General features: G+C 43.9%; 1 protein-coding gene across 1 annotated transcript; it reads right to left on the minus strand.

Annotated features, from left to right (window-relative positions):
- Positions 1–3,753: 3,753 nt before the first annotated feature.
- On the minus strand, positions 3,754–23,939 carry F2RL1 (F2R like trypsin receptor 1). Its single transcript, XM_030193256.1, has 2 exons — positions 23,599–23,939; positions 3,754–5,821 (listed from the first exon to the last, which is right to left on the minus strand). Exons 1-2 carry the CDS (start codon positions 23,684–23,686, stop codon positions 4,719–4,721), a joined length of 1,191 nt encoding a protein of 396 aa, XP_030049116.1. The 5' UTR covers positions 23,687–23,939; the 3' UTR covers positions 3,754–4,718.
- Between the last annotated feature and the right edge of the window lie 1,055 nt (positions 23,940–24,994).

Raw genomic sequence — 24,994 nt, forward strand, 5'->3', positions numbered from 1 at the left:
TAGAGCCTACCACGCCTTTGTGAAAGGGTCCCCCCATAGGAATATATTGGTGTCTTTAGCGTTAGCATGCACTAAAAATACTAGCCTGGCTTAGTAAACAGGGCCCCAAGAGAACAAGTTGGCTGTTAACACAATATTATCTAAAAGGCAGAGTGCATCCCCATCTACCATCACAAATTGAAAGCTATAAAGATGTAAAATAAGCAGGAAAAGTAAAGTAATAAGATTACGGACAAAAGAGTTTCCAAGTGTCCCAAGTGTGTTCTTGATTTTTATTTTTTTTTTCTTCCTTTGTATGGCTATAAATTGCAAATAAATAAATAAAAATTAAAAGGAGGACTCCACCACCACCACCAATCTCCTTCCAATTTCCTTGGGACTTACAATTTTAACAGCATAACAATAGTAAAATGACCAAATATAAACATAAATACAATAAATGAGATAAACTTGGAAACAGCAAATTGAAACCTACAGGACTACCATGAAACAGTATCAAAAATATACACATTAACAGCACTGAAATTCAAATATGAAGCAATTGCTTTTGTCTGACTTGAAGCTCACCTGCCTTATCCCCCGCCTTTGGCTCTGATGATTTTGCGCAATACCCCTATTCAAGCCATAAAAGTTACTCTTTTTGAGATGTGTACCGGCAGAGCTTCCACGGAAATAGGAGCCTTGCGATCAACAGCGGAATTCTTCGCTCTATCCTATTGCTACCAGCCTGTGGACCTGGTCTATGTAAAGAATTTTACCCACAAGACCTGGAAGTCTATATATACTGGACCACATATTATAAAGGTGGTTACTAACACTGCTGTTCAACTAGAAGATTCTCAGACCTTCTTGCATCAGGCAGACATTCGGCCAGCTCATCATCTCTCCTGATGTCTGCTGAACAGTCTGTGTGCCCTCACTATTCTGTTCTTGGGACTTTTTATGCTTATTGCTGTTTTGTTGATTGGCCTTGGATGTTAGTTTTGATACTAATTTAATTTTCTTTATTTTATTACAAACCCTTTTATTTTCTGTGGACATAAGTACATAAATGTTGCCATACTGGGATAGACTGAAGGTCCATCAAGCCCAGTATCCTGTTTCCAACAGTGGCCAATCCACGTCACAAAGTACCAGGCAAGATCCAAAACAGTACAACATATTTTATGTTGCTTACCCCAGAAATAAGCAGTGGATTTTCCCAAGTCCATTTTAATAATGGCTTATGGACTTTTCTTTTAAGAAGCTATCCAAACCTTTTTTAAACCCCACTAAGCTAACTGCTTTTACCACATTCTCTGGCAACAAATTCCAGAATTTAATTACACGCTGAGTGAATAAATATTTTCTCTGATTTGTTTTAAATTAACTTTGTAGCTTCATTGCGTGCCCCCTAGTCCTAGAACTTGTTCCCAATTCTTCTTTAAGCTCCTGGTGTTATGCTGCATTCCTTTGTGGTACAGAACACTTTCATTCAGACATTGTGTCCTCTCTGTAGTTGTTTCCCCACAGCCTCTTACAATTTTGATTTTTAATAGTGTTTATGTGGAGTTTAGGATCATGAGAAGGGTTGTTAATTTTACCCCCTTCTAGATCTCACTTCTGCTCCTCTCTTTCTCTCATTGTTTCTATTGAAGATCCCAGCTATAAGAACACACCCCGATCCATGGGATAAGAAGCAGGGAAGAATGAATGGAAAGTAGCAGCAGGAAACAGAGATGGCACTGAGAACACATAATGGGAGTAGGACATGCACAGATAGTGGGTGAAGGGTGAAAAGACCAATATGAGCAAAGGTGTCGATGCATGCTGGGGGAGTGGGATAAGATACACAGGGCAGGAAGCTTGGGGTGGGGGGGGGGGAGGAGTAATTGGAGAAGAGAATTTAAAGAGGGAGTGTTGGACTGTTAACTAGTTTGCAGGTACCTTGAGATCCAGGGAACATTTTGCTGAACAGAGCTATACCAGAAATGGCCTCCGCACAAATGACTCTGGCTGCTGCTTGGAAGGAGATTGTTGGTGGTGGTGGTGGAGTCCTCCTTTTAATTTTTATTTATTTATTTGCAATTTATAGCCATACAAAGGAAGAAAAAAAAATAAAAATCAAGAACATACAAACCCACAACTCCAGAATATGCCATACTTCTTCAAGTCCACATCAAGAAGAGAAATAATGCCCCAATGATCAGAAGCAAATACAGGTGCTACTGGCAATTAGCTCCATCCTAGTGGCCATGTTTGCTCCCGCCCAATGATCAGAGCCCATAAGCTCATGAAACGCACTTGTGGGCTCTGACAAGTAGCATGCAAATGCATGCTAAACAGGTAAATCACTATTCCTCCCTAATGCTCAGTGGGCAGCACGCCAAACATTGACGCTGCTCCTGAAGCAAACCCTATAGCAGCTCAGATCTGGCATTAGGGTTTGTAGAGCATTGGAGAGGAATGGGGAGCCCTGTCCTGCATGCATGCAAGCAAGCCCCCTAACACTCCATTAGTTTTCGCTGGTGGCCCAGTGGCCTTCCCCCCCCCCCCAACCCCTCCGCCACAAGGGCCCAGGTGGTCTAGCGCCCCCAACCCTCCCCCCTATATGCTTAAACCTCATCAATAAGCAGCCTGCTTGTCCTCGGAGAACTTCACTTTACAAAGCTCTAACAGCGTATGCAGGCAGTTTTTTAAGATTAGATTATGTAATAGAATTTCTTCACTGACCTAATGTAAACCAAATAACTCTTAAAAGCTAGTCACAAGATATGTGGAGATGCCCTTTTACTCCAAATGAGGGGAATGTGAGACTTCAAGAAATACAGTTTTTAAGGGTTGATGAGCTAGTAGGTTTATTTAGTTTAATTTCTTAATCATTTCCAAAGAAATGAGAACTGTGCAATTCTCTATTGGTCCTAAGGCATTTTGTGTGTGAAGAGAAGAGGGAAAGGAAATGGGACTTGTTAGTGCTATTATGGTAGCCTTTCTATGGTATTTTGCAACTACATTCAAAGCAATTTACATATATACAGGTACGTATTTTGTACCTGGGGCAATGGAGGATTAAGTGACTTGCCCAGTCACAAGGAGCTGCAGTGGGAATCGAACCCAGTTCCCCAGGATCAAAGTCCGCTGCACTAACCACTAGGCCACTTCACCAGTGCACCCCTGGACTCCCACAGGGATGGACAGAGGTCCTGCAGGGATCCCACAGGGATGAACAGGTCCTGTAGGATTCCTGTGGAAATATGCCAGGCCAGCCTACCTATCCTTTTCTTCTGCCATGGCAATTATAATAGCACTAACAAAATTAATGGATATGGTTGATAGCATTGAAATTTCCATAAGCACTGAGAGGAGAGGTTATCAATATGGGCTACTGCTGAGTTATTTTACATCAGGTTATTTTAGCACAGTGAACGTGCGGGGATGGAGAAGATTCCAGTGGGGACAGGTGAAATTTCTGGCCACATGCAACTCTCTAATACAGATGAATAACATTCACACACATTTGGATGAACTGGCGTTTGTTTACAAGCAGAGTAAAATGTAATGAACTATCCACGACTCCGCCTCAACCTACAAGCTCTAACTATCTTTTTCCGTCACTGTAAAATTCTCAGGATTACTGGAATTTTGAGTGTTTTGTCAATAAAAGCAGAAATTGTGTTTTGACTAAACTTTTATTTTGACCCTTTCAGTATCCATAATTAGAATTTAGAAACATTTAAAAACAGTTGTAGGCATTATCTCAGAAAAATACATGAATGTAAAACATTTTTATATCTTTTATTAAAAAAAAAATAAAAACCAAAACATTTGCAATTGCAAAATACTTCATTACTTGTGCAAATAATCACATCCTTAAGATCCTATACAGTACAGTACATTCATACATCCAAAACAAATGGTACAAAATAAAATATACTTATCACTACGCAATGAACATTTTATTTGACATTCCAAAGTTTTACTTTCTCAATATGGGAATAATATGTTTAAAAAAAAAAAAAAAGGTTTAGTAGGCATATAGGGGTCATATTCAAAGCCAGTTCACCATACAAGAGTCTCTTGCCCAGTTAAGTGGCACTGAGTGGGCCTTGTGGGTACTTACAAAGAGATAGTGCTGGTCATTATCCCTTCTAACCACTAAAAATCAAAACTGGCTATTGTGCAAGCTGTGTGGAATGGAGCTGGCACTTAACCAGATAACTGCCACTATTTTAACCAGCCAAACAGGACTGTATAAATAGTAATCATATCTTCAGCCAGTTTCACTTAACTGGTTAAGGGATGGATATCAGCATTTATCTGGTCAAGTGCTAGCCACTCGCGCATACCCAATTATTTAATACCTGTTGTCAGACATGGCCCGGCACTGAATATCCGAGTATACTTTATATGGTGCACAGTTAGCATATAATCTAAGAAATTTATGAATGAAAATGTGAATTTAACTAAATCAATTCTAGATTGAAGGAAATACTGCTCTGGTGTACTACTTTATTTGTAATAATCTCTAATATCCTTGGGTAGCTAGTCCCATTAATACATTAACTGTGTTTCTACTTAAAAACTTGTAAAATGCACAGTGTCAAATTTTGTATTACCGTAAAACATGCATAAGAATGCAAAAGATGAAAACTAAAATCTCATTTAAATAAAATACAAAAAAAAAATTGCAGCTTTTGACTTCTTCTATAAGGAAATTATGTCCAGTAACCCAACAAACTTCAGCAACTTGTTTTTCTAGTAGTTGAGCTAGATGTATAGGAGTTTGATTTTCTGGAATATTTCATAGATGTAAATGAAACCTGCATTCTTTCCACAGTGCGTACACTTCGACAAAGGAAAACATTTTTCACGTTATCTCTAAAATCTTTTGAAACAAAATAATAAATGAAAGGATCAATGCAACTGTTCACTGTGGATAGGCATAGAGCTGTTATATAAAATGCATATAGATTGCCTTTGTAACTCTGTTTGATCAATGAATAGTGTACTACAAGAAGAATATTACTTGGTGTGAAGCAAATCAAGTACATGGCAAGGACAACAATAATGAGTTTGATAGCTCTCTTCCGTTTCTTTCCAATATTTTCATCTGTAATGGAAGCATTCAGAGTTCTAATCATTAATGTGTAAGCAATAATGGTAAGAACAGCTGGGAAAAAGAAGACTCCGATTGCCAGGGAAAGAAAATAGCTAAACATATCAGATGCCAGTGTGTCCAATGGCAAGACATCGTGGCAAGTTATGATATGAAGATCAGCAATGTACACAGTTTGATCAAAAAGATATAAAGGAATTGTACTAAGTAAGATGAGTGCCCATATTGCAATTGAAACTACTATTGCAATTTCAGATTTCTTCCTGCTGCTTGACATTGGATTCACAATGACCCAGTATCTTTGTACACTGAGACAAGTCATGAAGAGAATTGAACAATACATGTTTCCATAAAAAAATCCAACAAGTACTTTGCATAGACCTTCTCCAAAAATCCAGTTGTTGCCTTTCAAATGATATGCAATCTTCAGTGGAAACCATACGACAAACAAGAGATCTGCCAATGCCAAATTAGCCATGTAAATTATAGCTGGGTGTTTCTTTTTGGTTCGGAAGAAGAAGACCCACAAAGCCATTGCATTGCTTGGTAATCCAATGATAAATACTATAATGTAAACCAAAGGAAGGAAAACAGTAGTCAGTCCGCCTGTAAGGACTTTCTTAGTAAAATCATCCACAGCATATGAAGGCCTTCCGGTGCCATTAGTTGTTTCAACCTTATGTCCAATAAGGCTTCTTCCTTTTGTAGCATTTGTATCGCTCTGCACTAAAAAAAAAAAAAAAAAAATTAGTATGAACGCCACATATTCAGCACTAAAAATATTTTTAAAATATTAAAAACTAGTATTCCTTAGTGACAACAGCTAAATACTCCATTATGTATGTGTATACAAATTAAACTCCTTCTCAAATGCTGAAATTGAAAAAGATTTTTTTGGAAACTATTTTCAAATAAGTAAAACAGTACATGCTTTTCCATGTCACAGGGTACAATAAGAACATAATATTTAAATTGACAATGAAAAACAGGATAAACCTTAAACTTGAATGGATGACCAAGGACACCATTCCCTGAAGAAAGCATCATGATGGCTGAAACGTCAGGTCACCTTACTTAGATGCAGCAAGACCTGGACAACTGCAGCAATCATGATACCATGGGAACTTAAGAGAACATATGACTCCTAACAATATTTCCTATCCTTGAGAAAGCATAGTGTGCTCAGAGCTGAGAGAGAGAGAAGGGAAGACTGAACTAAGCGCCGAGCCTACACGCTTTTCACTGCTGCTGCTGCCGTAACCCCGACGAGGTAAGATGATGACTTTTCAAATTCGGAGGGAGGGGGCCTGGAACTCGGAGGAGGGAATGCACCACCTATAAAAAAAATAAAAAAAATTTCAGCACCCCCCAATCATTTTGAAAAGTTGGCTCCTATGACACGGGGTACTGTGGGATTGGGCTTGGAAAACACTGCTCTAGACCCTCTATTCGGTATACAGTATACTCTACTTAACTGCACTTCGGATAATTTATCTGCGATGAAAACTTACAATCCCAAATTTTTCTCATTCATTCCAATGTTAAAACTTACTCCAGTTTGGCACACCAATGATAAGCGAATACGTGCGATGCCTTGAACCACATTTTTTACAACTTGTGCAATTTTCCTCTCTCGTTTCAGGGCTTATAAAGTCCTAATGTCATGTGAGCGATTCTTCCATCCTCACTGGCTCCCCAGTTCGTGATGTCCCATTGCTGTGTGACACAGCAGTTGAATACTGCCAATGAAGTTGGATGGGCAGTCCTCACTCTCTCTTCTTTATTGGCTAGCAGATTGTGATGCGCAGAGCATCTAGCCCAGTATTCTGCTTCCAACAGTGGCCAATCCAGGTTACAAGTACCTGGCAGAAGCCCAAATAGTGGCAACATTCCAGAATCCCAAGGAGTAGAACAATTCCATGCTATCAATCCAAGGGCAATAAGCAGCTTCCCCATGTCTGTCTTAATATCAAACTACATGGCCTTTTCCTCCAGGTAACTGGTCCAGAACAAGTAACAGCAATTACTACATCCTCCAGCAAAGAGTTCCAGAGCTTAACTATTACTCGAGTGAAAAAATATTTACTCCTATTTGTTTTAAAAGTATTTCCAAGAAACTCTGAGTGTCCCCTAGTCTTTGTACATTTGGAACAAGAAAAAAATTAATTCACTTCTACTCGTTCTACACCACTCAGGATTTTGTTGACCTCAATCATATCTCCCCCCATCCATCTCTTTTCCAAGCTGAAGAACCCTAACCGCTATAGCTTTTCCTCATACGAGAAGCATTCCATCCCCTTTATCATTTTGGAAGCTCTTCTAATTCTGCTATATCTTATCTGAGATGTGGCGACTAGAACTGAATGCAATACTCATAAGTATTGCCATACTGGGACAGACAAAAGGTCCATCAAGCCCAGTATCCTGTTTCCACAGTGGCCAATCCAGATTACAAGTACCTGGCAAGATCCCAAAACAGTACAATACATTTTATGTTGCTTATCCTAGAAATAAGCAGTGGATTTTCCCCAAGTCCATTTTAATAATCGCTTATGGACTTTTCTTTTAAGAAGCTATAGAAACCTTTTTTAAAACCCCGCTAAGTTGCTTTTTACCACATTCTCTGGCAACAAATTCCAGAGTTTAATTACATGTTGAGTGAAAAAATATTTTCTCTGATTTGCTTTAAATTTACTACTTTGTAGCTTCATTGCATGCCCCCTAGTCCTAGTATTTTTGGAAAGAGTAAACAAGCGATTCACGTCAACCTGTTCCACTCCACACATTATTTTATAAACCTCAATTATATCTCCCCTCAGCCGTCTTTCCTCCAAGTTGAAGAGCCCTAGCCGCTTTAGCCTTTCCTCAGAGGGAAGCCATCCCATCCTCTTTATCATTTTCATCACCCTTCTCTGTACATTTTCTAATTCCACTATATCTTTTTTGAGATGCAGTGACCAGAATTGCATATAATATTCAAAGTGCGGTTGCACCATGGAGCGATACAAAGGCATTATAGCATCCTCTTTTTTGTTTTTCATTCCTTTCCTAATAATACCTAACATTCTATGTGCTTTATTAGCTGCCACCGCACACCGAGCAGAGGGTTTTGATGCATCATCAACGACAATCCCTTTCTTGGTCATTGACTCCTAATGTGGAATCATGCATCACGTAGATGTAGTTCAGGTTCCTCTTTCCCACATGATTACTTTGCACTTGCTCACATTAAACGTCATCTGCCATTTGTATGCACAGTCTCCCAGTCTCTTAAGGTCCTCTTGTCATTTTTCACAATCCTCTTGTGATTTAACAACTTTGAATAACTTTGTGTTATCAGCAAATGTAATTACCTCACTAGTTACTCCCATCTCTAGATCATTTATAAATATGTTAAAAAGCAGCGGTCCCAGCACGGACTCCTAGGAAATCCCACTATCTACCCTTCTCCATTGAGAATACTGACCATTTAACTCTACTCTCTGTTTTCTATCTTTTAACCAGTTTTTAATCCACAATAGAACATTACCTCCTATCCCATGACTCTCAAATTTCCTCTGGAGTCTTTCCCGAGGTACTTTTTCAAATGCTTTTGAAAATCCAGATACACAATATCAACCAGTCCAAACCGGATAACCATTATCCACGTTTGTTCACCCCCTCAAAGAAAAGTAATAGATTAGTGAAAATCCATGTTGGTTTTGTCTCATTAAAACATGCTTTTGAATATGCTCCATAATCTCTACCATTTTGCCCAGCACCGACGTCAGGCTCACCAGTCTATAATTTACCAGATCGTCTCTGGAACATTAAAAAAAAAAAAAAGATGTTACATTGGCCACCCTCCAATCTTCCAGCACCATGCTTGATTTTAAAGATAAATTATAGATTACTAACAATAGCTCTGCAAGTTCATTTTTCAATTCTAATCAATACTCTGGGATGAATACCATCGGGTCCAGGAGCAAATAATTAATTTAATCTCTCCCTTATGCCTTTCACTTACCCGAGTGCCCCTTTTGGTCACCTAGCGGTCCAACTGATTCTTTTGCCAGCTTTTTGCTTTCAATATACCTAAAAAAGGCTTTTTTTACTATGTGTTTTTTCCTCCAGCACAATAATTTTTTTCAAAGTCCCTCTTTGCCTTCCTTATCAGACCTTTGCATGTAACTTGCCATTCCTTATGCTGTTTCTTATTACTTTCAGTCGGATCCTTCTTCCATTTTCTAAAGGATTTTCTTTTAGCTCTAATAGCTTCCTTCACATGGAAAAATTCATTCTTATCTGATAATTTCCTTTCCATTAGTCCCAACAGATGAAGCCAGAGACTTGTGGGTTGTGTCCCTCTACCAGCAGGTGGAGATAGAGAGAACCTCCGAGGTTTGCTATATGTGGACCTGTGCAGCCAACTGAACCTCAGTATGAACGATACTAAAGCAGTGGAATGGAAACAATAGAAAAACTCTCCTGACATTGTCAGACCAATTGCCCAACATACTTCCACCACTTCTATATTTATTTATTTTTAAACAAACGAAGGAACATTCAGAACAATGGAACCCCCCCCCCCCAAAAAAAAAAAAAACTAAGCTACCACAACCCGTGAGGAGGGGGGGGGGGGGCAGGCCCTGGATTGATCTGTTGAGACTAATGAAAAGAAAATTATCAGGTAAGAATTAATTTTTCCTTCCATTGTGTCCCACAGATCAATCCAGAGACTTGTGGGATGTACCCAAGCAGTCCTCAAGGAAGGCGGGACACCCTCAACCCGGCAGAAATCATCGATGAGCCAAACACCGCATCTTGACAAGCTGCCACATCCACCCGATAATGACGAGTGAATGTATAGAGTGAAGCCCATGTAGCTACCCTGCAGATCTTCCAGAAAAACCAAACGGGACTCTGCATAGGAGGAACCTTGAGCTCACGCAGAATGAGCATGAACTTGCAAAAGGGGCTTGCTTGCCCAATGCCACGTATGCCGAAGAGAAGGCCTCCCGCAACCAACGGGCTATGGTGTCCTTGGACGCCATATGCCCCTTCTTACTGCCTCCAAAAAGGACAAAGAGATGGTCAGAAAGACGAAATTCATTCATCACCTCCAAATACCTAAGAAGAGCCCGTCTCACGTCGAGGCAGCGAAGAGCCCAGAATTGCTCAGGGTAATCTTCCCAGCGGAAGGCCAGCAAATGCAGGGGCTGCCCCGAGTGGAAACGGGAAACCACCTTGGGCAAAAATGAAGGAACTCTCCTAATCGATACCCCCCCCCCCCCCCCAATGCAGGAAAGGACCTCTCCAAGAAAGGGCCTGCAACTCTGAAATTTTCCAAACAGAAGTAATGGCTACTAGGAAAATCGCCTTCAAGGTGAGATCCTTAATCGTAATCCCTGATAAGGGTTCGAAAGGAGGACGCTGAAGCGCTTCAAGAACTAGATTAAGTTTCCAGGATGGCAGAACTGGGACGTGAGGAGGGCGCAAATGATTTACGCCCCTCAAGAAATGATCCAGGTGGGAGGCAATGGATGCCCGCTGAAGCTGGCCTCTAAAACATGCCAGAGCTGCCACCTGCACCTTAAGAGAACTCAACGAGAGTGATTTTTGTACAGCCTCATGAAGAAACGTGAGGATAACCGATATTGAAGCCAAAGCCGCTGACAATCCCGAACTCTCACACCACGAATCGAAGGTATGCCACACCCTAGCATAAGCTATCGAGGTGGATCTTTTCCGAGCCTACAGCATCATAGCGATAACCTCGTCCAGATACCCTTTTCTTCTCAACAATCGCCTTTTCAAGGGCCAGGCTGTAAGACCAAAGGGGGAGGTATCCTCCATCGTGACTGGCCACACCGCTAGCAGAAAAGGATGACCGAACAGAAGCCTGATCACATCTGCGTACCAAGGTCGTCTGGGCCAATCCGGGGCCACTAGGATCACTCGACCGGGATGACTAGCAATGCGAGTCAGTAACCTGCCCACCATTGGCCACAGGGGCAGGCATAGAGCAGGCCCCCAGACCAAGGTTGAAGAAGGGCATCGATGCCTTCTGAGCCCGGCTCTTGTCCCCTGCTGAAGAAAAGGGGAACCTTCGCATTGAATGCGGTGGCCATTAAGTCCATCTCTGGCATCCCCCAACGGGCAGTTATCTGATCGAAGGCCAGAGGGGAGAGTGTGCACTCCCCCGACTCCAACTGGTGGCAACTGAGAAAGTCCACTTGTACATTCTGTGACCCCGCTATATAAGCCGCTGTCAAGAACAAGAGATGAGTTTCTGCCCAACGGCAGATCAGAGTCGCCTCGCGTGCTAGGGGTGTACTCCTGGTGCCCCCCTGATGGTTTACATAGGCGACCGCCATTGCATTGTTGGAAAGAACTCTAACTGGGCAACAGCGAAGAAGAAACAGAGACTCTCTAAGGGCCAGACGAATCGCCTGTAACTCCAAGCGGTTGATGGACCATGACGCCTCCGTCAAAGTCCAAATGCCTTGGGCTGTCTGTTGCAGGCAATGAGCCCCCCAGCCAGATAGTGACACATCCGTGGTCACTATCTTCCAGTCCGGGGTTGCCAGAGGAATGCCCAACACCAGATTCTTTTGAATGAACCACCAGTACATGATTGTGTGAAGACGGGCCGAACATGGCACCCGAACCTCGTAATCCTCTGAGAGCGGAGACCAACGGCTCAGAAGATGCCACTGGAGGGGGCACATGTGAGCTCTGGCCCACTATGTCCAAGGTGGAGGCCATGGAACCTGGAACTTGAACATAGTTCCAAGCCCGCAGGTTCGGAGTTTGAAACAGCGCTTGTAACTGAGCCTGTAACCACTGTGCGAGCTGAAAAAAGAGAAACTATTCCTGTTCGGGTATCGAAGCACACCCCCAAGTATTCCAGCATTTGGGAAGGTGTTAGGGTGCACTTTAGGAAGCTGATCACCCAACCAAGCAACTGAAGCAACCCGACCACTTTGTCGGTTGCCCGCCGACTCTCCTCAAAAGAAGACACCCACACAAGCCAATCGTCTAGATAGGGATGACCTGAATCCCTTCCTTCCTGTGATAGGCCGCCACTACTACCAGGACCTTGGAAAAGATCCGAGGCGCTGTGGCTAGGTCGAAAGGCATTGCTTTGAAATGAAAATGACGACCGATCACTGCAAAGCGAAGAAAGCGCCAGTGGCGAGGCCAAATTGGAATGTGTAAATAGGCCTCAGAGATCGAGAGAGGTAAAAACTCCCCTGGCTGTACCGCTGCGATCACCGATCGGAGGGTTTGGATGCGGAAAAGCCGAACCCGTAAGGACCTGTTGACGCACTTGAGATCTAACATGGGTTGCCGAGAACCACCCCTTTTTTGACACCACAAAATAAATGGAGTATCAACCGCACCCTCTTTCTGCTGGGGGTATAGGCTGGGCGGCACCCAGCCATTGTAAGTTGAGGAGGGTGTGTCGAACAGCCCGCACCTTGGCGGGACATTTGCAAGGAGATTCTAGAAAAGAGTCTATCGGACGAGCCAATTCTAACTTTTAGCCGTCTCTGATAATCTTCAAGACCCATTCATCAGATATTACCCTGGTCCACTCCACCAGGAATAGGGACAGTCTGCCCCCAACAACCGGCTGGATATGGACCAGAGCCCCATCACTGGGCGGAACTGGCTGCGGGCTGGTTTCTGTTACCGGAAAGGAAGGCCCGCCTGTTACCTCAAAAGGGCTGAGGCATCTGAGAAGACCTTGCTCTCTGAAAAGAGGCCCTGCAACCTGGACGGTAACACCGTACATCCCTAAACTTAGGTCTAGGTCCCGCCAGTCGTACAAACTTGGACCTGTCCTCCGGGAGACGCTGGCCCTTAGAGTCGAGGTCCTTCATAATCTGTTCTAAGTCTGTCCCAAACGAAGACTTGCTAAACGTGATTTAGAGGCCACATCTGCAGCCCAATGCCGCAACCACAGCCAGTGGCGCGCAGTGACCACTAAGGAAACCTCCTTCACCGAAGCCCTCAAAAGATCAAAGAGATCCACGAGGAAGGCTAAACCGGACTCCAAGGCTGGCAAAACAGCCACAAGATCTTCCGGAGAGGAGACTTTCTGTACCCACGATAAGCATGCCCATGTCACATAGGAGCCACAAACTAAGGCCTGCAGGGAAAGGGCCGCTACTTCAAAAGGATAGCTTCAAGTCTCCAACTTACGATCCTGAGGGTCCTTGAGCGCCGTACCCCCTCCACAGAGAGAGTGGTTTTCTTAGTGACCGCTGTGATTAAGGAATTCACCGTAGGGACCTTCAGCAAGTCTAAGCCAGGAGCAGGTAGTGCGTAAAGAAACGACATAGCTCTAAGCAACCTTAAGTCCACTGTCCGGCATATCCCATTGCACCGAAATAAGGATCTTCATGGCCTCATGCACATGAAAGGAACGAGGTGGGCATTTGTTACCAGACATAATAGAGGGCACCAGACCTGTTCCCGCTGACGATTCAGGGGGGAAATGGCCAAAACCTCAAAAGCCCTATCAGGGAGGGAAGCTCTTCCCTGCGAAAAAAAAGGCGGGCAGCCGTCAGATCATCCCCCTCCTCAGAGGGAAGGGTGACCTCATCTGCCAAATCCAAAGATTCTGAGGAAGAGCCCGGAGACAAAACTGGGCCATCTGTGTTACCCAGTGATGTTTTGGCAGGAAAGACTGAGAGGCTGCAGCAACCGAAGTTTGCTGAGGAAGAGACGGGGCTGCCTGAAGCGAAGCTCCTGACTTCTTCAAAATAAAAGGCATTGTGAATTAATAAAACAAAATCTGTGGAAAAAGGAACTGCAAGGGACTCCCCTGCTCCCTGTAACCAGCAGAACACCTAGTTCCTCCATGTGATTAAACAAAAACTCTTACCTTTTTTTTTTTTTTTTTTAAGTCAGGCGAGAAAGGAAACACCCGATCAGGCCAACAGCCCCGGGCAACGGAGGAAAAGTAGGGGGAAACCGGGAGGGACCTGGCACCACCAGGTGTACACCACAAGCTGCAAACAGCCACTCAAACCCTGTCTGTGCTAAACTAGGCCCAAAAGGACACCAGTAGCCAGATCAAACCAGAGCAGCACAGAGATGTCCCTCCACCTGCTAGATAGAGAGAATACTGAGGTTCAGTTGGCTGCACAGGTCCACATATAGCAAACCTCAGAGGTTCTGAGGTTCAGTTGGCTGCACAGGTCCACATATAGCAAACCTCAGAGGTTCTGAGGTTCAGTTGGCTGCACAGGTCCACATATAGCAAACCTCAGAGGTTCTCTCTATCTCCACCTGCTGGTAGAGGGACACAACCCACAAGTCTCTGGATTGATCTGTGGGACGCCATGGAACATTTTTTTACCCAGTTGTCGCTTGGCCTTCATGCCTCCTCTTTTAATACGTGGAATATAACTGGCCTGGGCTTCCAGGACAGTATTTTTGAACAGCATCCATGCCAAATGTAAATTTTTGATCTTTGCAGCTGCTCTGCTGGTTTTTTTTTTCCACTGTTCTTCTCATTTTATCATAGTCTCCTTTTTGAAAGTTAAATGCTAATGTATTGGATTTCCTTTGTGTACTTACTCCAGAGCAGATATCAAATCTGATAGTATTATGACCACTTGTTATCAAGTGGCCCCAGTACCATTACTTCCTGCACCAGTTCATGCGCTCCACTAAGAACTAGGTCTAGAATTTTTCCTCCTCTTGTTGGCTCCTGTACCAGCTGCTTCAAAAAGCAGTCCTTGATTTTACTAAGGAATTTTACCTCCCTAGCATGCCCTGATACATTTATCCAGTCAATATCGGTGTAATTGAAATCATAAAATTATTATTGTGTTCCCAGTTTGTTGTCTACCCAATTTCTAATAACATTTCTACATCTGTCTGTTCATCCTGGCCATATGGACGGTAGTACACTTCTATCGCTATCCTTTTCCCCTTTACACATGCAATTTCAATCCATAGGGATTCTAAGACGTGTTTTGTGTCCTGCAGAATATTTAATCTATTTGATTGAAGGCCCTCCTTAACAAACAGTGCTACCCCTCCACCAATTTGATTCACCCCATCACAATGATATAATTTGTACTCTGGTATGATTGTGTCCCACTGGTTATCCTCCTTCTACCAGGTCTCAGAGATGCGCATTATATCTAATTTTTCAGTTAGTGCAATATATTGTAACTCTCCCGTCTTATTTCTTAGGCTTCTGGCATTTGCATATAAACATTTCAAACTATGTTTGTTGCTCCTATTTACATCTTGCTCAGCAATTGACAGCGATGTGCTCTTCACCAGTCAATCATCAGATAAGGAAACACAGGCTCCCAGTATGTGTGAATACGCAGCTACTACCACTAGACACTTGCCCCTAGATTCTATATAGGGTGCTGCGAGTTAGACACCCCCCAATTTACTTGCGTAACTTCATTGAGTAAAGCCAATCAGTGCTGATAATTGGGTGATAACCAATTAGTGCTAACTGGCAATAATTAATATAAACAAAACAAGATGATACCTTTTTTATTGGACATAACTTAATAAATTTCTTGATTAGCTTTCGAAGGTTGCCCTTCCTTCGTCAGATTGGAAATAAGCAAATGTTGGTAGATGACAGTATAAGTGAAACATCAAAGCATTCCAGTGAGTCTAACAGGATGGGGGTGGATAGGTGAGAGACAGGAAAAGGGACAGGGGGATATGCATGGAGACAGGAGGGTGACAAAGCAGTACAATTTTATGGTTTATAATAGAGAGGTGTGGTAGCAGTGTTAGTCCACTCTTAAAGGTTATCAATTGAAATCAAACAAAATAAAACATGGAAAAGAAAATAAGATGATACCTTTTTTATTGGACATAACTTAATACATTTCCTGATTAGCTTTCAAAGGTTGCCCTTCTTCCTCAGATCGGAAATAAGCAAATGTGGTAGCAGATAGTATATATGAGAGAAACATCAAAGCATTACTTTGACAGTCTGACAGAGTGGGAGGGTGGGGGTATGCATGGGGACATCAAAGCATTTCATTGATATTTTAACAGAATGGGTGTTGGTAGGTGAGAGGAGGGTAATAAACAGAGAAATAAACAGAGAAATACAGCTTTATGTTTTATAATGAGTTAGAAAACCCAGATCCTTATTAAGTCCTGTTTGTTGGGTATCAAAATATTAAATCACTCTCATTTCAAAGGTCCTACGTTCCTGTATTGTTTTAAAATTACCTTTCAGTATTCTTACTGTGAAATCACTGGTGCCGTGTTCTGGTCTTGTGAAGTGTTGGCCCACAGGGGTGGGGGCCTGACTGGCACCGGCTCTTTTCATGTGATGTCTGTGCAGATTGAATCTTGTCTTAAGCATCTGGCCTGTTTCTCCAATATAGCATCCCTCATTACATTTTTCACACTGAATGACACACACCACACCGGAAGATGAGCATGTAAAATAGTCCTTTAAGTTGAATATTTTTCCTTTGTGAATGACTGTGGGGTCCTGCGAAATGTCCTGGCATAGTTTGCAGCTGGCTGTGTTACACGGAAACGTGCCCTTTTCTTTTTCCGTCTGTGTTGGAAGTTTACATCTGATCAGCTTGTGTTTTAAATTTGGTGGCTGTCGGAAGGCCAGCACTGGTGGGGATGGGAATATCTCTTTCAGTAATTCATCTTCCTGGAGTAGGGGCTGTAGGTCTCTTATGATTTTCCTTAGTTTCTCCAGCTCTGGGTTGTATGTCACTACAAGGGGAATTCTGTGGCTTTTTTTTCTTTGTACTGTAGCAGATTTTCCCTGGGTGTTTTGAGGGAGGAGGCAATATTCTTGGAGATTATTTTGGGGTTGTAGCCTTTCTGTTTGAAGGATGCAGTCAGGGTTTCAAGGTGTCTGTCTCTATCCTCTGGGTCCGAGCAGATACGGTGGTATCTTGTGGCTTGGCTGTAAATAATGGATCTTTTTGTATGTGAAGGGTGGAAGCTGGAGTTGTGGAGGTAGCTGCATCTGTCTGTGGGTTTCTTGTATATAGATGTTTGTATACAGCCATCACTGATTGAGACTGTGGTGTCCAAAAAATTGACTTTTTCTGGGGAGTAGTCAATTTTGAATCTGATCGTAGGATGGTATGTATTGAAGGAATAGTAAAATTGTTTCAGAGTTTCTTCCCCCTCCGTCCAAATCATAAAAATGTCATCGATGTACCGGTAGTAATTTAGAGGTTTGGTCTGGTATGTATTCAGAAATGTCTCTTCCAGCTCAGCCATAAAAAGGCTGGCATATTGGGGTGCTGTCCTGGTGCCTATTGCAGTGCCCATTATTTGTAGATAGATATCATTGTTAAAGTTTTCTAGCACATTATAAACCATAAAATTGTACTGCTTTGTCACCCTCCAGTCTCCATGCATATCCCCCTGTCCCTTTTCCTGTCTCTCACCTATCCACCCCCATCCTGTTAGACTGTCACTGGAATGCTTTGATGTTTCACTTATACCGTCATCTACCAACATTTGCTTATTTCCAATCTGACGAAAAAGGGCAACCTTCAAAAGCAAATCAAGCAATGTATTAAGTTATGTCCAATAAAAAAAGGCATCATATTTTCTTCTCCATTTTTTTTGTTTTATTTCTATCGATTACCTTAAAAGTGGACTAACACGGCTACCACACCTCTCTACTGGCAATAATTAGAATTTATATGTATATCGTATACTATATTGTGCATGTAAATCCTAATACACGTACATATTTGGGGGCATTCTCAAATGTTATGTGCTTTGATATAGAATATGGCCAAACTGTGACTAACTTAGGCACCAGCATTTAAGCCATTGCAGGTGCTTACAGTTAGGCATAGTTTACATCTAAGCATGATTCTATAAAGGACACATACTCCTTATAGAATCACGCTAAGCACATTAAATTATCAGCACTGATTTTTAGGTGCTACTTTTAGAATTTACCCCTTGTGAATACATTGGGAACTGATGCATGGCCAAATGGCAGAAGGTGGTACTGGTGTTTTCCTATTCGAAATCTGAGATACGTCTTGTGATTTGGAAGTATCAAAATGTGGGTATAGGCATCCTTTAAGTCCAGAGAGCATAGCCAAGCTTGTTCCTCAATCATGGGAAGAAGGGTATCCAAGGAAATTATCCTGAACTTTTCTTTGACCTCGAATTTTTTCAAGGCCCTTAGGTCTAGGATGGGATAAAATCCTGTTGTTTTCTTGGGCACAAGTAGTACCTGGAATAGAATCCCTTCCATTTTTCCCCTGGTGGAAGGGTTCAACCGCATTGGTCTGTATAAAGGTGGAGATTTCCTCTACAAGTATCTGCTTGTGCTGAGAGCTGATGTAAGATGCTCTTGATGGGCAATTTGGTAGATAAAATAAAAACAAAAAAAAAAAAAAAGAAAAATACCTGCACAGGAGGCACTATGAATAAGAACCACGCACAGTGAGAACATAATGATGCATCCTTCCTGCTCCGTGCAAAAGTGAAGACCGAAGGACCCACGCTTGCAAGTCAGATGGGAAGGCACCAGTACATGTGCAGTGGGACGCTGCTAGAAACTTCTACACTTACAGCTGGCTTGCTTGTCACACCACTTTTCTCAGAGAACTACTACAATTTGTTGCTTTCTAAAGAGTTCATTTGCTTGCTTGAAGAAAAAAAAAAAAAAAAAAAGACAAGGAGGAAATTAAATAGATATTAGGGGCCAGGAAGATCTGAAATAAAATAGTATCCTGTAAAGGGTTCCCTGGACATAGTGTCCTTTGCAGAATACTAGCTTAGAACGGACCTCATGCCTATGAGTGCTAGATTTACACCTGCTATAAACCCAACTCGGGCATGGAAATGGCATTCTATAACATCATGCCCAAATCCTGGCAACGCCCATGCCTTTCCCATGACCATGCCCCCTTTACAGCTGCAAACGAGAGACACTCATTTTACAGAATAGGGATGCCAATTATGCATGCAACTGCCAATTAGTGTTGCTTATCTCTAATTTAGCACCAATTAACTAATTATATTATGCACTGATCCTATTCTATCACTAAGCATGTTGCTGAGCACCTGACTTTAGGCGCCATTTATAAATTTGGGGGCAATTCTCTCAAATACATATGTATAACATCAAAAATATTTGTAAACAGCCACATGTGTAACACCAATTTCTCATACTCCTATCTGTGGTAGAAATGCAGGCACATCTATAGCTTATAGTTTAGCCTATGCCCATGCAAAGAGCATCATGATGTGTTCAAGAGGGAACAGAATCTCAACCACTAAGATACCTGCAGCACCTGATGTGGCCACAAGAGGAAGAAGCAGCTTATACCCCACCATTAGCTTTGCACATCCCTCCTAAGAATATAATAATTGTAAAGAAGGGAAAACTAAAACTGGAGGAGATTACAAAACCTATTAGTTCATTTCCACCCCACACAAAACTATATCTAACTGAAGCGTTTATGTTAAGGTTTCCACTATTCAGTACTACCTTAATCTATAACAATAGGGTCGAGGTAAGCACCTAATAACTAAGGATTCCTTTTACTAAAGGGTATTAAGCACTTGCAGGGGGATGATCAAAAGTCGCAAGCCCATTAGCGCTGTTTTTGCATACGCTTTTAACAACGTGGGATGATCAACTTGGTTACCGCCATAAACTGCAAGTGCGCCAGGCACTTGCACACATGACATTTAAATGTAGTCAATCTCATGTAAATAAGGTCATTTCGCGTTCCTCCTGGATGATCGAAAACTAGCGCCTCATGAAAAAAGAGGTGTTGAACACCGCTATGCCGAAAAACAGCGCCGCAGAATAACACCAGGTCCTAGCTGGCGCTCTTGTGGCGCAGATCCCACCCCGAAAAAAAAACTAAAAACTTTTGTCTTTTTTTTTTTTTTTTAAAGAGTATATTCTTCGCTATGCCTCTGTCCCTGCGACGGCAGTTGAGGATGTCCAAAATGTGGATGTTCCTATGAGAAGGACATCCATGCCTTTGCCTTCTGACACCCTTTTTATTTATTTGGATTTTGGATCACAAGTAGTAGCAGTGGGATTTGAGCTGGCCACCTCTGGATTGCAAGACCAGTGCTCTAACCACTAGGTCACTCTGCCACTCCACTCCCTTAAAATTTGGCCATCTCTGGGGGGGGGGGGCAGTATGCAGGCCTCTGGAGGGGGGGGGGGGGGTATGTGTCAGCAGAGGCATAACGAAGGCATGGATGTCCTTCTTTCAAACATTTTGCACGTCCTCAACTGCCCCCCACAGGGATGGCCAAATTTCAATGGAGTGGAGGAGTGGCAGAGTGGCCTAGTGGTTACAGCACTGGTCTTGCAATCCAGAGGTGGCCGGTTCAAATCCCACTGCTGCTACTTGTGATCCAAAATTCAAATAAATAAGGCAGGTGTTGGAGGCATAGCAGGCATGGATGTCCTTCTCACAAATATCCACATTTTGGACGTCCTCAACTGCCATTGCAGATAGCCGGCCATATAGATGGCCGGCGCCGTTCGATTATTCCCCGCTTTATGACAGGACGCAACACCAAAACAACAAGCAGCCCTATGCACATGCGTGCTGTTTGTAGCCTAGCGCATGCGTCCCAGCTACTTAGCTTCATTTAACTATGCTGAAGCGCCGCTACACCGCTGCATATATCTACATACATTAACTTCTGATCATGCCATAGTGCAACATCATGCTACTACGGCGTTGGAAGAGTGGTATTTCCAGAGCACTATCTAAAATAGCACCGGGGTTTGATCATCTGCCTGTTAATGCATGGTTAACATGCGGACAGAGGCTGCCACACAAAAGTTACAGGGTATTGTAGTAGTTTGCCTGTTTCTGTGTGTTAAACTGCACCTTACTGAATTTTTTCAAGAGATGTGGCATAGGAGGGCTTTGGCCATGGAAACATTAGCCAGCTAGTGCATTAAACTTACTATGCGCTAACTGGCTAATGCAGAGTTACTGTAGGACCACTTATCACCTCCTAAATAGAAGGTGCTAAGTGCTTCGTGATAACCAGCGCAGGTACAACTGAATAATAATGCATGGCTTGCAATAAATAATAAGGGGAAGGCCGTTCTCAATAGTGTTAGTTTTTTGGGTTTGCCGCACCACTGAAATCCCGAGTTACAGCATAACACCCAGGGCAAAAAGACATCTAGGTAAGGCAGTGTATGACATCTAAATATTTGTATTAGAAACAATCTTGCATAATGACCTTGTAGATTTAGTTGCCAATAATGCTGCTGAATCTGAGGGCGCCCTTAAATTGCGTCAAGTTTTTGGTTTAACAGGGTTGGCTCAAGGACCCCTCAGCAACTTTAGCCTTGGTGCCACCCCCACTCCCCCTTGCATGTGATTCAGTATCTTCCCCTCTATCTCAAGGGCACTGGTGATAAAGGGTGCCAAATTCCCAGTCTGGTCTACCTTCCAACTCCTAGAATATATGCCAAAATGGGATCACATGCGGGGAGGGGGAGGGGGTGAAGAGAGTACCAGATAAGTGTGGGGGGAGGGGACACAAAGCTAGACAAGTGAAGGCAACGGAACACTGGACATGGAGAAGACAGAATCGAGGGACATCGAGGGCAGGGCAGAGGAGAATCGACATGGATGGGATGGGAGGAGAGAATCGCAGGACACGGATAGGAGGGCAGGGTGGAGGACAATTGCTGGACATGGAGGGGAGGCCAGAATCGCGGGACACAGATAGGTGGGCAGGGTGGAGGACAATCGCTAGACATGGAGGGGAGGCCAGAATCGCGGGAGGGCAGAGAATTGCTGGACATGGAGGGGAGGACAGAATTGCAGGACATTAAGGGGAAGAGAGGGCAGAGGAGAATCGCTGGACATGGAGGGGACGCCAGAATTACGGGAAACCAAGGGGAGGGTAGTGCAGAGGAGAATCGCTGGACATGGAGGGGAGGCCAGAATCGCTGGACACGGAGGGGAGGGCAGAGGAGAATCGCTGGACATGGAGGGGAGGACAGAATCGCAGGACATTGAGGGGAAGGGAGGGTAGTGCAGAGAATCACTGGACATGGAGGGGAGGACAGAATCGCAGGACATTGAGGGGAAGAGAGGGCAGAGGAGAATCGCTGGACATGGAGGGGACGCCAGAATTACGGGAAACCAATGGGAGGGTAGTGCAGAGAATCACTGGACATGGAGGGGAGGCCAGAATCGCTGGACACGGAGGGGAGGGCAGGACAGAGGAGAATCGCTGGGCATGGAGGGGAGGCCAGAATTACGGGAAACCAATGTGAGGGCAGGGCAGAGGAGAATCGCTGGACACGGAGGGGAGGGCAGGGCAGAGGAGAATCGCTGGACACGGAGGGGAGGGCAGGGCAGAGGAGAATTGCTGGACATGGAGGGGAGGACAGAATCGCAGGACATTGAGGGGAAGAGAGGGCAGAGGAGAATCGCTGGACATGGAGGGGACGCCAGAATTACGGGAAACCAAGGGGAGGGTAGTGCAGAGGAGAATCGCTGGACATGGAGGGGAGGCCAGAATCGCTGGACACGGAGGGGAGGGCAGAGGAGAATCGCTGGACATGGAGGGGAGGACAGAATCGCAGGACATTGAGGGGAAGGGAGGGTAGTGCAGAGAATCACTGGACATGGAGGGGATGCCAGAATTACGGGAAACCAATGGGAGGGTAGTGCAGAGAATCACTGGACATGGAGGGGAGGCCAGAATCGCTGGACACGGAGGGGAGGGCAGGACAGAGGAGAATCGCTGGGCATGGAGGGGAGGCCAGAATTACGGGAAACCAATGGGCGGGCAGGGCAGAGGAGCATCGCTGGACACGGAGGGGAGGGCAGGGCAGAGGAGCATCGCTGGACACGGAGGGGAGGGGAGGGCAGAGGAGAATCGCTGGACATGGAGGGGGGGGCAGGAGAGGAGAATCGCTGGACATGGAGGGGAGGGCAGGAGAGGAGAATTGCTGGACATGGAGGGGAGGGCAGGAGAGGAGAATTGCTGGACATGGAGGGGAGGGCAGTGCAGAGAAGAATCGCTGGACATTGAGGGGAGGCCAGAATTGCGGGACACGGAGGGGAGGGCAGGAGAATCGCTGGACATGGAGGGGAGGCCAGAATCGCGGGACACCGATAGGGGAGGGGTTCAGAATTGCTGGACATGGAGGGGAGGGCAGGGGAGAGAAGAGAAATCGTTTCGACGAGAGCCTTGCTATGTTTCATTTTTTTGAGAAACGGGCCTTTTTTTACTAGAATTTAATATATGGACAATTTCCTTTGGGAAAGAAAGGGGAAGTTCTCTTTCCTCTTTTCACAATCGGCAAAGCGTACATATTTATCTTGTAGCTTAACCAATGGAAGATTTTTTTTTACCAGACTTCCTAGAAAGGTTATTAAACCCTCCTGCTACGCAGGCACAGAGACGATAGCACACCCACCATTCTCCCCCGCAAGCTGGGGTCCCGGGACGGGTGACGTGACCCCCTACATCCGCCGCCCACCCTTTCCCCACTCGCTCACCTGAGCACTCCGACATAAGAGGCAGCAGCAGTACTAGCAGCAGCGGTACCTCGGCAAGCGCGTGGCTCCTCCAGCCCTCGCGCTTCATCTTAGCGCCTCGAAACCAGCAGGCGCGCAACACTCAAGCACAGGAGCGTCCTCGAGGTCAGTTGTTCCTCACTCAAAGGGTTTCGTCTATGGATGGCAGAGAAGGCACCGAACACGTACACGTGTCACCCCTTCGAGCGAGAAAGAGGACTATACCGCGTCTCTGCACTCCTTCAAAGTCCAACTGAAATTCCTCATGCAAGCGAGCTCAACGGCCGCAGTTTCATAGAAACTCACAGGTCTCTGTGGAACGCCACCTGCGTGACGTCATAGTCCCACCCGCCTACTCCGTGCGGCTGAGAGGAGCAGGCGTCCCGCCCCTCGTTTGTGACGGTTTTATGTCCGGCGGTTACCTAGGAGGCTACAGTCTTGCGGAGTGACACACCGCTGTGGAATGACAATAGCCGATCATGAACCCGCATTTCCTTCAGCTCTACTCCCTGGCAGACCGCTACAAAGAAAAGTTTAAAGGTAAATAAAGAAGGGGAACTACTAGCCTAGGCTTGCAGATCTAATAGGAATCGAAGGTGGGAGACAAAATCAGAGGCTTCACTGTAATACACTGGAATACAGGTTTTTGGTTTTCAGGGAGACTTTGAACAGGAAAGTTTTTTTTTGGGGGGGGGGGGTTTCCATGCAAATATGTAATAAAAAGAAGTAAAAAAGAAAAGATGATACATTTTTTTATTAGATTAGCAATACTACTACTACTTAACATTTCTAAAGCGCTACTAGGGTTACGCAGCGCTGTACAATTTAACATGGAAGGACAGTCCCTGCTCAAGGAGCTTACAATCTAAAAGACAGGTGTACAATCTAAAGACAAGTGTACAATCTAAAAGACAGGTGTACAATCTAGAGACAAGTGTACAATCTAAAAGACAAGTGTAGAGTCAATCTGAGACAAGTGTAGAGTCAACAAGCTAGTCAACATTTGTTGACTAGCTTTCAAAAGAAATGCCTTCTTCGCATCAGAAATAAGCAAACGATGACAAATATCCGAATATATAAGTGAAACATAAAATGTTTACTGTTTAAAAAGTTTGATATACTGCTTAATATATTAGGTTTCATGTTCCTTTATTCTTTATATACCCAAAGGGCTAATGTCATCAAAGCAGTTCACAAATCTTAGAGGTTTACAATAATAAAACACAATAAATACAATATCACTTTTGAACTCCATTTTAGAATAGAAAAGACCTATTAATATCCATTCAAGACCAGTCATTCTTTACTAAATTCGTCAACACTACAACTGTGTAAAACAGCGGTGCCAGGTTCGATCACTCCCAAGAGCATTAGCTTG

The sequence above is a fragment of the Microcaecilia unicolor genome, chromosome 2 (assembly GCF_901765095.1).
Source record: "Microcaecilia unicolor chromosome 2, aMicUni1.1, whole genome shotgun sequence".
Lineage (NCBI taxonomy): Eukaryota > Metazoa > Chordata > Amphibia > Gymnophiona > Siphonopidae > Microcaecilia > Microcaecilia unicolor.